Source organism: Salvelinus namaycush, chromosome 16 (genome assembly GCF_016432855.1).
Source record: "Salvelinus namaycush isolate Seneca chromosome 16, SaNama_1.0, whole genome shotgun sequence".
NCBI classification, from domain to species: Eukaryota; Metazoa; Chordata; class Actinopteri; order Salmoniformes; family Salmonidae; genus Salvelinus; species Salvelinus namaycush.
In genome coordinates, this window is record NC_052322.1 from 37,665,213 (window position 1) to 37,679,593 (window position 14,381).

Here is a 14,381-nt window from a genome sequence, read left to right on the forward strand (position 1 = left end):
CTCATTTTGTTGTAATAATGAAGTGTTATTCAAGCTTTTTCCATTCAGGCATATCCTGAGTGTGACAAAATGCCGTCCATGCAGGGTGTAGTTCTCCTGCTGCTCTCTCTTGATCTATTTTACAGAATGTGTGAATTACTGTAGTAAGGGGAGGGTGGAGAGGGGGAGGGGCAGAAAGCCAGAGATAGGATAGGAAGAGAGAGACAGGAGCTTGGCAAGAGGAAGAAAAAGAGAGATGGGATGAGAAAGAGAGGAGCATGGCAAGAGGAAGAAAGAGAAAGATAGGATAGGATGACAGAGAGAGAGGAGCATGGCAAGAGGAAGAAAGAGAGAGATAGAATTATTGCATGATTGGCTAAAGAGGGATTTAAAACTCTGCCCAGTTGGCTGTTGATTAGCCTTTCTCTCTTTGTGTGGGTGTGTTTTGGGGCTTATGCTATGTCACTGTGTGTGTGCAACTGAGCCAAGCTCTGCAGTTTGACCTAAAGCTGCACATTCCTTTCAGCTCACGTCAAAGCTGCCTGGGAGAGTAATAGCGAGAGAGTACAGAACGAGAGGAAGAGAGAGAGTGAGAGAGGAGCGTGCCCCGTAGTGTGGTGAGGGACTTAAAGGGGAAATAGGCAACAAAGGATAAGAGGTTGTGGAGAAGCAGCTCTGAGCGTGGAGACATCAGCAGGACGTAAGATATGGCTCTATTGGAAATTATGTTTCAGAATTATGTTCAACAGTTTGTCTGTCCTTTCTTTGTTGTGTTAAATTCCATGAAAAGCCATGGTGAGATTGCTTTCTGTGTGTGTGTGTTGCTGTTTAGAAAATGTGAAAAATGTTAACTTGAAACTCCCCCCCACCACAATAACAGTATTGTTTGTGGTGCTTTGCCATGACCTGAAATAAGAGGGCTTACTGACATCTGAGAACATGTATAATATGTTAGTGTAGAATTACTTAAATTCATATGTATATAATAAATATAGATATATTTGATATTGCATGAAATATATATTTTTTCTTGGTAATTTGCAGAGCTAAATATTTTTACTTGGCCATGTAATGAAGCTTGAACATGACTTCAACCTCCGCCAAAGAGATTAGGATAAAATCATCACATGCTTTATTATCCGTGTGTAAACTAATATTGTCTCAGCTGACAGATTCCTAGCCGTCTGTCTGCTACGGCTTATGCTATTGTTGCTATCTCATCTACCTGCTCAGTTCAATGTCTATTTTCAATGAATATTTGTTTGAGTTGTGAAATCAACAACAAATGTCCCCATGTCATTGGATTTAGGTTAAAAGTTGGGTGAAAAAAATACAAAATGTCCTTATGTTGATAGATTTCTTTGTTGTTGAAATTACATGAAAACAACATTGATTCAACATGTTTTTTTGCCCAGTGAGTGATAGCGTCTTTAATTCACCGTGTGAACATTTCTCAGGCACCTCTATTGTTCTTTTGAAGTCGTGGGCTCTTAAGTCCTCAACAACAACTGAAAGGAAACTCCGGTCCAAAGTGTATTGCTGCCTACTAATTAGGGAGGGTTGTAGTGGGACTAATTTGTCAACATGTTGCGTTGTTGTTCTATATTGGCCAAACCCTGATATTGCAATAGGAGCACAATTTGATTTCCTTACTAGTTCGATTTACATCTGTTCAATTTTGGAGTAATAACACAAATGATTGCAATACCTTTAACACATTTTAGGAAAATTAGGATTTTCTGAAACGGATGCAACAAATGCTCAAATCTAAGGTCATCAATCTTTTCAAAATAATTTACTAAAGTGATATGATTAATAATTTTGGTCACAATGTTATTTCCCTTCATTTAAATTGACTAACACCAAGAGACACTAGACTCACCACTTATCAATGGAATCCTCACATTTATGACATACTAAAAGGGTGTGATTAGCTAATCATTTTCTTTGTAGACCCCTCAGATAACAGTTTGCCACCGGAGAGAATGCTCAAGGTCCTTACATATCTTTGTATTCAGTGATTTTTAAGGTTGTAACACTAATGACATAAAACCGAGGGACACATCATACTAGTAAAACAGCATTTTAATAGCCTTTGTTTTTATTGATATATATACAATATATTAAATATGTTTCCTCACTGTCTAGCCTTCAAAATAGTATATATATATATATATATATATATATATATATATATATATATATATATATATATATATATATATCCCCAAAATATGTCACCACACCTCTTCACATCCCCAGTGGGACAAACCAACCTGCTAGCCCCCAGTAGTTTTTTACAATGCATACAAATAGATGTGTTGCAGTAAAAAGGACTTACATATGTTTTAAATAACAGTTAAATAAAACAGAGAATGTATTATTTGTAATGTTTTTGTCATTTTAAAGTGTTTTTACATGGTGTCAAAGTCAAGGGACAGCATTTACCACCGCAATTCAAGAATGACCCTATTGTGACTTTACTGTGACACAGTTCTTAACCCTGGCCTTTAAGCCAGTTTTCTCACAATACGTGCAGAAACAGCACATCTAGTCCCAAGCAAAACAATTGCACAATTTCCTTCACATGCAAGGAAAGAGCTGACTGTGGTGCATTACACATTTTTCTAACTTTCCAGCAGCTCTTCCCACTGCAGTTTCATTTGAAATTGATATTTTAGTTCTATTTCATATTTAACCTTTATTTAACTAGGCAAATCAGTTAAGAACAAATTCTTATTTACAATGACAGCCTAGGAACAGTGAGTTAACTGCCTAGTCCAGGGGCAGAACAACAGATTTTTACCTTGTCAGCTCGACGATTCGATCTAGCAACCTTTCGGTTACTGGCCCAACACTCTAACCACTAGGCTACCTGCCGCCCCAATTTAATTGGGTCTACAGAGGGTTATTAGAAATTATTTATGATTTGATATGGGTCGTGTACTGTCGGGATTAATAGGAGGAGTTACAAAATATTAACCAAACACCAGTGAAGCACTATTCAATGCCAATAGGGTTTTATTTATGATATGCATAATTCATGAGGCTGTCTATCTTCATAAGACTGTCTATTATCTTCATGCACAGTACTGTAGTAATCTTTACTAGCATGTTGTTCATCTTGACTATACATGTTGCACCACCATGAAGTTGGATTCACTCTGCTACAAAGGCCAGTGCCCTTTTCAAAAAGTCATGACTTTACCCTTTTTTTTTTTGTCTTCCACCCATTTTGAGGTTGTATCTGTAGAAGAAAAAAAAATAAGCCAACTTAACCAATTGCTTAATCAGCGCTATTCTGGGAGTTGAGTTTACTTCAAATGGACAAGAATTTGAACTAATGTGTTGTTTACTCAACAAACTCTGCTCGAAGTGAGCTGAATTTGAAAAAGCTTGTTGCGTAAAATGACAAATTCATGTTTGCCTTTGGAAGGTTAGGCAACACTGTATGTGGTTCAGCTACATGGCCAAATGCTGAGCAAACTCACAATCCTATTGAAGCTGGTTGCCTTACAATTGTACGTTAAATCAACAAACTCTGCTTGTTGAGTAAAATTGCAAATGTATGTTTGCTCAAAACAACGCCCAACATTATCATATTTCCCAGAGCATGCTCTATTGCAGGTTGATTTTTATAATTGTTTGTTTCAATACCTGTGTTTTTGCATGTTTTTGCATTGGTTGATTAATCTTATGGAACATAAATAACATACATTTTTCTAAAATAATCCAATCTATTAGTAGTTTGACTTTTTCCATGTGTTACTGAGATGGCTGTTCCAGTTTATATGATTTAGGTAGTCTCAATAATCATAATCAATCATCCCTACCCTGGCAGTCATTCTCAATGCGGGTTGCGGGTGATTTAAAATGTTCAATTGTTGTATATCTTCACTCTGGTTGGATTCCAATAGGAGTTACACATCACTTTGCAAGCCAGCATAATGTGACTTGCAGGCTTGATATGGCCTGTAAACCAGGAGTTTCAGACCACTGCGTTAGGGTGTAACTAGGCCTTCAAAGAAAGGCCTTAGGATATACACTACTGGTCAAAAGTTTTAGAACACCTACTCATACAAGGGTTTTTCTTTATTTTGACTATTTTCTATGTTGTAGAATAATAGTGAAGACATCAAAACTCTGAAATAACACATATGGAATCATGAAGTAACCAAAAAAGTGTTAAACAAATCAAAATATATTTTATATTTGAGATTCTTCAAATAGCCACCCTTTGCCTTGATGACAGGTTTGCACACACTGTATGCTGTATGTTGGTTCTGCTATATTCTCAAATGTTGAGCAAACTCACAATCCTATTGCAGCTAGTTGCCTTACAAATGTAGGTTGAATCAACATATTATTATAGTGTTGTCGCTACAGAGGCCTGCTGAGGACAAACATAGGGAAACAGTACCCTAGTGTGCTCTCTTATAACAGTGTGTCTGGTCTTTTCCTCCCCAGCATGTTGCTGTCTTTCCTGGCTTTGTGCTGTGGCGGAGCAGCTGTTCTGTATGTCCTGTACTCCTGGCTGATCCCTGCAGCTGTGCAGTACAATGCATGGTGGGCCCTGCTCTGGCACGACACCATTGTAGAGAGGGCACTCAATATCCTCACCCGATCCACCCGACCCCAGGTGACCTCTCAGACCTTTCACCCTTTGGAACTCATGTTTACTGAGTTACATTCACTCGTTTTTTAATGCAGAAAAGTGATAGAAGATGAAGATATCATAGCTTCTTTTTTTTTTAGTTTTATCTTTCCCCTGTATTAATATCAGAAGTTTCTTCTGGTCTGGTTCTTTGTTTCTTCTCACTAAAACCCTCGTTCTCCCTCTGATGCCCAGCGTCTTCTGAGAGCAGTTCAGAAGAAGGCAATCAAAGGAGACCCTCAGAGTGTCATCTCTACTATCGATTACTTCTGCAGGCATTCTGAATGGGCTATGAATGTGGGAGATGAGAAAGGTATTGTACACCTTGTGTTCTGCTTTCACATGTATTTCCTGGTTGCCTCCTCTCTGTGTGTTCTTACACACTCTCTTGAATGTTGACCTGTGGATTCTTCCCTCCCTCTACAAGTCTATCTTGTTTCATGAGAGAATAGCCTTAAGACTTATCCCAGCTCAGTCATGAATGTACAGTTTCTCTGGGTCAATAAGACATCTGCATGACTGCACATGCATAGATGGGTACTTGACACACACACACGTGCCAGAAGCACATGCCACAAGCACAGTCAGTCAAATAACAGGTTACTTTTGAATATATACTGGTATGTGGTAATATTCTGTATATTACCTAGGAAACTACATAAAGAACTGTGAAGTTATATTAGTCACATTATTGTCCTGTCTGTGTATTTAGGGGCCATCTTGGACTCTGTGGTGTGCGAGGTTAGTCCATCCACTGCCCTGGAGCTGGGTACGTACTGTGGTTATTCCACTGTTCGTATTGCCCGCCTGCTGCCCCCTGGCACCAAGCTCATTACCCTGGAGTTCAACCCAGACTATGCCGCTGTGGCTCGTCAGATCATTGAGTATTCTGGGCTCCAGGACAAGGTGAGGGTGCTATGGACAGATGGGCTGAATTCAATAGAACACACATTGTGGTCTTTATGTATGCTTAAACATTGCTCTGGTGTGTTGACTGAATTCCAAACAGGTATACAGTAGACAGAGTCAATCATATTTATTTTCTTAAAACTCCCATGATGTTTTGTCAGATTTGTCTGGTGGAAGGAGCCTCAGGAGATCTAATCCCCAAGATGCAGGAGCTATTTGGGATTAAAACGTTTGATTTTGTCTTCTTGGACCACTGGAAAGACCGCTACCTGCCTGATATCAAACTTCTAGAGGTAAAAAACAGCTGTATATGTCTGCAATTACCCTGTACATGTACTGTATTACTTTGCATGAAAATGAACAGCAGCCAATTCTTCCCTTGTTCCTTTGCGTCTTTCGTCAGGAGTGTCAGCTGCTGAGGAAAGGATCCATACTGCTAGCAGACAATGTGATCTGTCCTGGAACCCCTGACTACTTGGAGTATGTCAGAAACAGCCCTCGGTACGAGAGCAAATATTTTAAATCCCACCTGGAGTACACTAAAGTGGAGGATGGCCTGGAGAAATCTGTGTTCTTGGGATAAAGACGTGACAGGCCTTGGTTCACATTCAATAACACCTACCGCACCTATGTTTATCCAGTATCTTTATTGACTTACCTACTGCCCATGTACACACTAAGGAGTGGCACTGTGAAAACAAAACATCTATCTGAAAGGGTCTGTGCAATTAGGATCCTTGGGAAGTCCCTGCTCCATTGAAGTTGACATTTAAAATGGTTATGGTTAAGGTAAGTGTTAAGGTTGGGTAAGGGTTCATGTTAATGTTAATGTTAGAGTTAAATTTTATGGTAGGGACATCCCAAGGATTCCGGATAGCACTGACCTATCTGTAAGGAAGGCCTACCTGCTACTTTTAGAGGACCCAGCACCATTTTGACACTACTGCGTAAATACTGCAATGTGGGTTTAATTGAATGGAGCTCTCTGTATCCTTCCGTCTGCCAGAGTGGAGCACAAAAGGAAGGGCGGGTGTATTGTCCCTATTCACAAAGCCTTTGTTTGACGATTTAAAACTACTTAGTGTTGTGTAATAGGAGTCAAACCAAGATGAACAAAATCAGGAAGTCCTCTTATTACCATATTTCTGATGTGATGACAGTAAAATGCAGTGCTTTACATTATATTCTTTATGCTTCACATTTTGTAAAATTGTTGTATATTACATGTTAGTCATTTAGCAGACACTTATACAGAATAACTTACAGGAGCAATTAGGGTTAAGTGTCTTGCTCAAGGGCACATCGGTCGATTTTTCACCAAGTTGGTTCGGGGATTCAAACCAGCAACCGTTTGGTTACTGGCCCAACGCTCTTAACCGCTTGACTACCTGCTGCCCTATAATTGAATTTATCAATTGTAAACCTTGCTTGTCAGGCATCAATTGTTTAATACTTGCAAGATTTGCTGAACATTCATATTTTTAATGATGGATTTTACTCAGATTATTTTGAACCCATCTTTGTAATGAAGGGTTTGGAGTTGTGATGGTAATGAAGATATTGAGAACAAAGGACAAATGCTTAAATCCAATTAATGTCTTTATTAACATCACAAAGGATGGGTCGTGCTCAGATGAATACCTTGCCAAACCTACATTTTACATCTCTCTAACTTAAACAACATGTACATCCTAGGATCATTACAGAATTTATCATTACAGAAACATCGGGTCAGTTACAATGCCTTCAAAAAGTATTCATACCGCTTTACTTATTCCACATGTTGTTTTACAGCCTGAATTCAAAATCAATAAAATTGATTGTTTTTCTCACCCATATACACACAAAACTCCATAATAACAAAGTGAAAATATGTTTTTAGAAATGCTTGCAAATGTATTGAAAATGAAATACAGAAATATCTAATTTATATAAGTATTCACACCCCTGAGTCAATACTTTGTAGAAGCACCTTTGGCAGCGATTACAGCTGTGAGTCTTTCTGGGTCTCTAAGAATGTTCCACATCTGGACATTTTCCTAGTATTCTTTTCAGAATTCTTCAAGCGCTGTCAAATTGGTTGTTAATCATTGCTAGACAACTATTTTCATATCTTGCCAGAGATTTTCAAGTAGATTTAAGTCAAAACTGTAACTCGGCCATTCAGGAACATTCACTGTCTTCTTGGTAATCAACCCCAGTGTAGATCTGGTTTTGTGTTTCAGGTTATTGTCCTGCTGGAAGGTGAATTCATCTCCCAGTATCTGGTGGAAAGCAGACTGAACCAGGTTTTTCTCTAGTGTAAAAACTGATCTGAGTTGTGGTGGTAAAAGGACTGTATCTTGCTGTAACTGTTGGTTTGAGTTAGGGCGTGGTGCAGTTCCCATTAGAGATTGTGGTTTATTATTTCAGTTAAATTGTTGAAGATAATGATGACAGATGATAAAATGGTTGAGGATGTAAGGATGGGATGGATACTTGGTCATAAACATCCAAATACACAAAGGAAAGGTTTACAAGAGAAAAGGTGTCTTGTAGCAAACCACTTTCAAACCGAAATGGTAAGATCTGCCACACTGATTAGTGACAGGTGTGGGTATTTAAAGGTTGTGAAGGAGCTGGAGTCCCGCCTCTGCTGGAGGGGGATTGGACAGGGGATGGTGGTTGGTGATAGGGTGAGGAGACTGTCAGTCAGGGTAGGGGCAATTAGACCACATCTAGGATTTTGCCTGTGCTAAGCTCCATTCCATTTATTTTTTATCCTGAAAAACTCACCGGTCCTTAATGATTACAAGCATACCCATAACATGATGCAGCCACCACTATGTTGTGCATATGTAGAGTGATACTCAGTAATGTGTTGTATTTTCCCCAAATTAAAGACTTACTGCCTTGTCTTTTTTATTCTGTACTGGCTTCCTTCTTTTCTACAATGTTGTTGATCCATCCTCAGTTTTCTCCTATCACAGCCATTCAACTCTGTAACTGTTTTAAAGTCACCATTGGACTCATGGTGAAATCCCTGAGCGGTTTCATTCCTCTCCGGCAACTGAGTTAGGAACAACTTTGTAGTTACTGGGTGTATTGATACCCATTTTACCCATTTACCAATAGGTGCCCTTTGCGAGGCATTGGAAAACCTCCCTGGTCTTTGTGGTTGAATCTGTGTTTTAAATTCACTGCTCGACTGAGGGACCTTACAGATAATTGTATGTGTGGGGTACAGAGATGAGGTAGTCCTTCAGAAATCATGGTAAACACTATTATTGCACACAAAGTGAGTCCATGAAACCTGACTTGTTAAGCAAATTTGTACTCATGAACTTATTTAGGCTTACCATAACAAAGGGGTTGAATACTTATTGATGCAAGACATTTCAGCTTTTCATTTTTAATACATTTGTAAAAACTTCTAAAATCATAATTCCACTTTGACATTATGGGGTATTGTGCATAGGCCAGTGACAAAAAAACTACATTTAATCGATTTTAAATTAAGGATGTAACACAACAAAATGTTGAACAAGTCAGGGGTTGTGAATACTTTCTGAAGGCATTGTACATATTCACTTTGGTCACCATAGCTTGAAGGTAATGTATTTATTGTATTTATTGGTATTGTGTTCCATGAGTAGCACCAAGAGGCCCATAGCCATACAAAGGGCGGCAGGTAGCCTAGTGGTTAGAGTGTTGGACTAGTAACCGAAAGGTTGCAAGATTGAATCCCCGAGCTGACAAGGTAAAAATCTGTCGTTCTGCTCCTGAACAAGGCAGTTAGCCCACTGTTCCTAGGCCGTCATTGAAAATAAGATATTTTTCTTAACTGACTTGCCAGGTTAAATAAAGGTTCAATAATATAGCTCACGTTAACGTACTGTATGTAGCCTAAGAAACAAGGTTCATGAAATTGATAACTTGCTAGTAACAGAAAACATTCATATACTGACTATCTCTGAACTCACGTAGATAATACAGTGGTACCAATACACGGTTTCAACATCTTCAGATGCCGATGGTGGAGGTGTTCCTGTGTATGTTCAGAATCATATTCCTGTAGGGATTGGAAAGGATCTCATGTCAAATACTGTTGAAGTCATATGGCTACAGGTTCAGCTGCCTCACATAAAGCCCATTCTGGTGGGAAGCTTATATAGACCACTGGATAATATGTGTGAAATGCTTGATAATGTATGTGATATCAACAGAGAGGTATATTTTCTCGGTGACCTAAATAGACTGGCTTTCATTAAGCTGCCCACTCAAGAAAAAGCTTCAAACTGTAACCAGTGCCTGCAACCTGTTTCAGGTTATTAGTCAACCTGCCAGGGTATTTACAAACAGCACAGGAATGAAATCATTCACATGTATTGATCACATCTTTACTAATGTTGCAGAAATCTGCTTTAAAGCAGTATCCAAATCCATCGGATGTAGTGATCATAATATAGCAGCCATATCTGGGAAAAGTTTCAGCACGCTTATAGGGAAGGGCATTCATCATGTTCGGCACTTACACAAATGACTGATGATTGGCTGAGAGAAATTGATAAAACAGTTGTGGGAGCTGTTTTGTTAGACTTCAGTGCAACTTTTGACATTATCGATCATAATCTGCTGCTGGAAAATTGTGTTTTATGGCTTTACACCCCCTGCTATATTGTAGATTGAGAGTTACTTGTCTAACAGAACACAGAGGGTGTTCTTTAATGGAAGCCTCTCCAACATAAACCAGTTAGAGTCAGGCATTCCCCAGGCCAGCTGTCTATGCCCCTTTTTTCAATCTTTACTAATGACCTGCCACTGGCTCTGAGTAAAGCCTGTGTGTCTATGTATGCTTTTTAAAATATTGTTTTTTTAACCTTTATTTAACTAGGCAAGTCAGTTAAGAACAAATTCTTATTTACAATGATGGCCTACTCCGGCCAAACCCGGACGACGCTGGGCCAATTGTGCGCCGCCCTGTGGGACTCCCAATCACAGCCGATTGTGACACAGCCTGGATGCTGATGACTCAACATTATACACATCAGCTACCACAGCAAGTGAAATCACTGCAGCACTTAACAAAGAGCTGCAATCAGTTTTAGAATGGGTGGTAAGAAATAAGATAGTCCTAAATGTTTCTAAAACTAAAAGCATTGTATTTGGGACAAACCATTCACTAAACCTCATCTAAATCCTGTAATGAATAATGTGGAAATTGAGCAAGTTGAGGAAACGAAACTGCTTGGAGTAACCCTGGATTGTAAACTGTCATGCTCAAAACATATTGATGCAACAGTAGCTAAGATGGGGAGAGGTCTGTCCATAATAAAGCACTGCTCTGCCATCTTAACAATTTTATCAACAAGGCAGGTCCTACAGGCTGGACTACTGTCCAGTCGTGTGGTCAGGTGTCACAAAGAGGGACTTTGGAAAATTACAATTGGCCCAGAACAGGGCAGCACGGCTGGCCCTTAAATGTACATGGAGCACTAACATTAATAATATGCATCTCAATCTCTTCTGGCCAAAGTAGAGGAGAGATTGACTTCATCAACCCTTGTTTTGTGAGAAGTATTGAAATGTTGAATGCATCTGTTTAAACTACTAGCACACAGCTCAGACACCGATGCATACCCCACAAGACCACCAGTGGTCTCTTCACAGTCCCCAAGTCCAGAACAGACTATGGGTGGCACACAGTACTAGATAGAGCCATGACTACATGGAACTCTATTCCACATCAAGTAACTCATGCAAGCAGTAACATCAGATTTTCTTTTTTAATTAAAAGATTAAAAAATACACTTTATGGAACAGGGCAGACTGTGAAAAGACACACACAGGCACAGACACATGATAACATAGCACTATACACACAGGTACATATGGATTTTGTGTTCTAGATAAGTGGTAGTAGAGTAGTGGCCGGAGGGCACACACGTAATGTGTTGTGAAATCTGTTATGAAATGTATTGCAGTGTTTTTTAAATTGTATATAACTGCCTACATTTTGCTGGACCCCAGGAAGAGTAGCTGCTGCCTTGGCAGGAACTAATGGGGATCCATAATAAACTCCAGGAAGAATAGCTGCTGCCTTGGCAGGAACTAATGGGGATCCTTAATAAATACAAATACCTTTCTGAGAAAAGTTACCTAACAAACACGCAATGAACATAACACAATGTGACGTGTCCAAGAAAATATTAAAATCAAATCAAAGTTTATTTGTCACGTGCGCCGAATACAAGTTGTCTACAGGTCTACAGGTGTAGTACACCTTACAGTGAAATGCTTACTTACAGGCTCTAACCAATAGTGCAAAAAAGGTATTAGGTGAACAATAGGTAGGTAAAGAAATAAAACAACAGTAAAAAGACAGGCTATATACAGTGGCGAGGCTATAAAAGTAGCGAGGCTACATACAGACACCGGTTAGTCAGGCTGATTGAGGTAGAATGTACATGTAGATATGGTTAAAGTGACTATGCATATATAATGAACAGAGAGTAGCAGTAGCGTAAAAGAGAGGTTGGCGGATGGTGGGTGGGACACAATGCAGATAGCCCGGTTAGCCAATGTGCGGGAGCACTGGTTGGTCGGCCCAATTGAGGTAGTATGTACATGAATGTATAGTTAAAGTGACTATGCATATATGCTAAACAGAGAGTAGCAGCAGCGTAAAAAGAGGGGTTGGGGGGGGCACACAATGCAAATAGTCCGGGTAGCCATTTGATTACCTGTTCAGGAGTCTTATGGCTTGGCGGTAAAAACTGTTGAGAAGCCTTTTTGTCCTGGACTTGGCACTCCGGTACCGTTTGCCATGCGGTAGTAGAGAGAAGAGTCTATGTCTGGGGTGGCTGGGTTCTTTGACAATTTTTAGGGCCTTCCTCTGATACCGCCTGGTGTAGAGGTCCTGGATGGCAGACCGCGTAGCCCCAGTGATGTAATGGGAAGTACGCACTACCCTCTGCAGTGCCTTGCGGTCAAAGGCCGAGCAATTGCCGTACCAGGCAGTGATGCAACCAGTCAGGATGCTGTTAGAGGGAGAAGCATGTTTTTCAACGTTAACAGAGACACATACAGTTGAAGTCGGAAGTTTACATACCCTTAGGTTGGAGTCATTAAAACTCGTTTTTCAACCACTCCACAAATGTATTGTTAACAAACTTTAGTTTTGGCATGTTGGTTAGGACATCTACTTTGTGCATGACACAGAGACAGATTATTTCACCTATAATTCACTGTATCACAATTCCAGTGGGTCAGAAGTTTACATACACTAAGTTGACTGTGCCTTTAAACAGCTTGGAAAATTCTAGAAAATTATTTCATGGCTTTAGAAGCTTCCGATAGGCTAATTGACATAATTTGAGTCAATAAGAGGTGTACTTGTGGATGTATTTCAAGGCCTACCTTCAAACTCACTGCCTCTTTGCTTGACATCATGGGAAAATCAAAAGAAATCAGCCAAGACCTCAGAAAAAAATTGTAGACCTCCACAAGTCTGGTTCATCCTTGGGAGCAATTTCCAAACGCCTGAATGTACCATGTTCATCTGTACAAACAATAGTACGCAAGTATAAACACCATGGGACCATGCAGCCGTCATACCGCTCAGGAAGGAGACGTGTTCTGTCTCCTAGAGATGAACGTACTTTGGTGCGAAAAGTGCAAATCAATCCCAGAACAACAGCAAAGGACCTTGTGAAGATGCTGGAGGCAACAGGTAAAAAAGTATCTATATCCACAGTAAAACGAGTCCTATATCGACATAACCTGAAAGGCCACTCAGCAAGGAAGAAGCCACTGCTCCAAAACCACCATAAAAAAGCCAGACTACAGTTTGCAACTGCACATGGAGACAAAGATCATACTTTTTGGAGAAATGTCCTCTGGTCTAATGAAAAAAAAAAAAAAACTGTTTGGCCATAATGACCATCGTTATGTTTGGAGGAAAAAGGGGGATGCTTGCAATCCGAAGAACACCATCCCAACCGTGAAGCATGGGGGTGGCAGCATCATGTTGTGGGGGTGCTTTGCTGCAGGAGGGTCTGGTACACTTCACAAAATAGATGGCATCATGAGGTAGGAAAAATTATGTGGGTATATTGAAGCAACATCTCAAGACATCAGTCAGGAAGTTAAAGCTTGGTCGCAATTGGGTCTTCTAAATGGACAATGACCCCAAGCATACTTCCAAAGTTGTGGCAAAATGTCTTAAAACCTGTTGAGGACAGAGGGCGCTGTTTTCACTTTGGGGGAAAATCGTGCCCAATTTAAACGGCCTTGTACTCAATTCTTGCTCGTACAATATGCATATTATTATTACTATTGGATAGAAAACACTCTCTAGTTTCTAAAACCGTTTGAATTATATCTGTGAGTAAAACAGAACTCCTTTTGCAGCAAACTTCCTGACAGGAAGTGGAAAATCTGAAATCGATGCACTGTTCTAGGGGCTGCCTATTAAAGTCCTTGATATTTATTAGTTTAGATGCACTTCATACGTCTTCCACTAGATGTCGACAATCAGTGAGAGAAGAAATTGAGTGTGTAACTTGATCTGGGCACGAATAATAGCTCTTGGCATGACGTGTCACCAGTTTCCTGTTTTCTGGAGAGCGCGAGGAGGGACCTGGATTTGCCTTCTGATAAGCTGTCGTTATGGGCGACTAATATCTCCGGCTTTGATTTTATTTGATACATGTGACAATATCATCGTAAAGTATGTTTTTTCAATATAGTTTAATCAGATTATTGAAATTTTTCCGGGGGTTTTGCCGTGTTCCGTTCTCTTTGTTTGTCGACGATGGAGAGATTCGCGCCACTTGGCAAGTGTGCTTGCTAAATCGAG

At 39.9% G+C, this 14,381-nt stretch overlaps 1 protein-coding gene across 1 annotated transcript; it reads left to right on the forward strand.

The window, feature by feature from the left end:
• Nucleotides 1-449: 449 nt before the first annotated feature.
• comta (catechol-O-methyltransferase a) lies at nt 450-8,444 on the forward strand. Its single transcript, XM_039011196.1, has 6 exons — nt 450-679; nt 4,447-4,618; nt 4,829-4,946; nt 5,346-5,539; nt 5,704-5,835; nt 5,946-8,444. The coding sequence occupies exons 2-6, from the start codon at nt 4,448-4,450 to the stop codon at nt 6,123-6,125; spliced, it is 795 nt and encodes a 264-aa protein (XP_038867124.1). The 5' UTR covers nt 450-679; nt 4,447; the 3' UTR covers nt 6,126-8,444.
• Nucleotides 8,445-14,381: the final 5,937 nt, after the last annotated feature.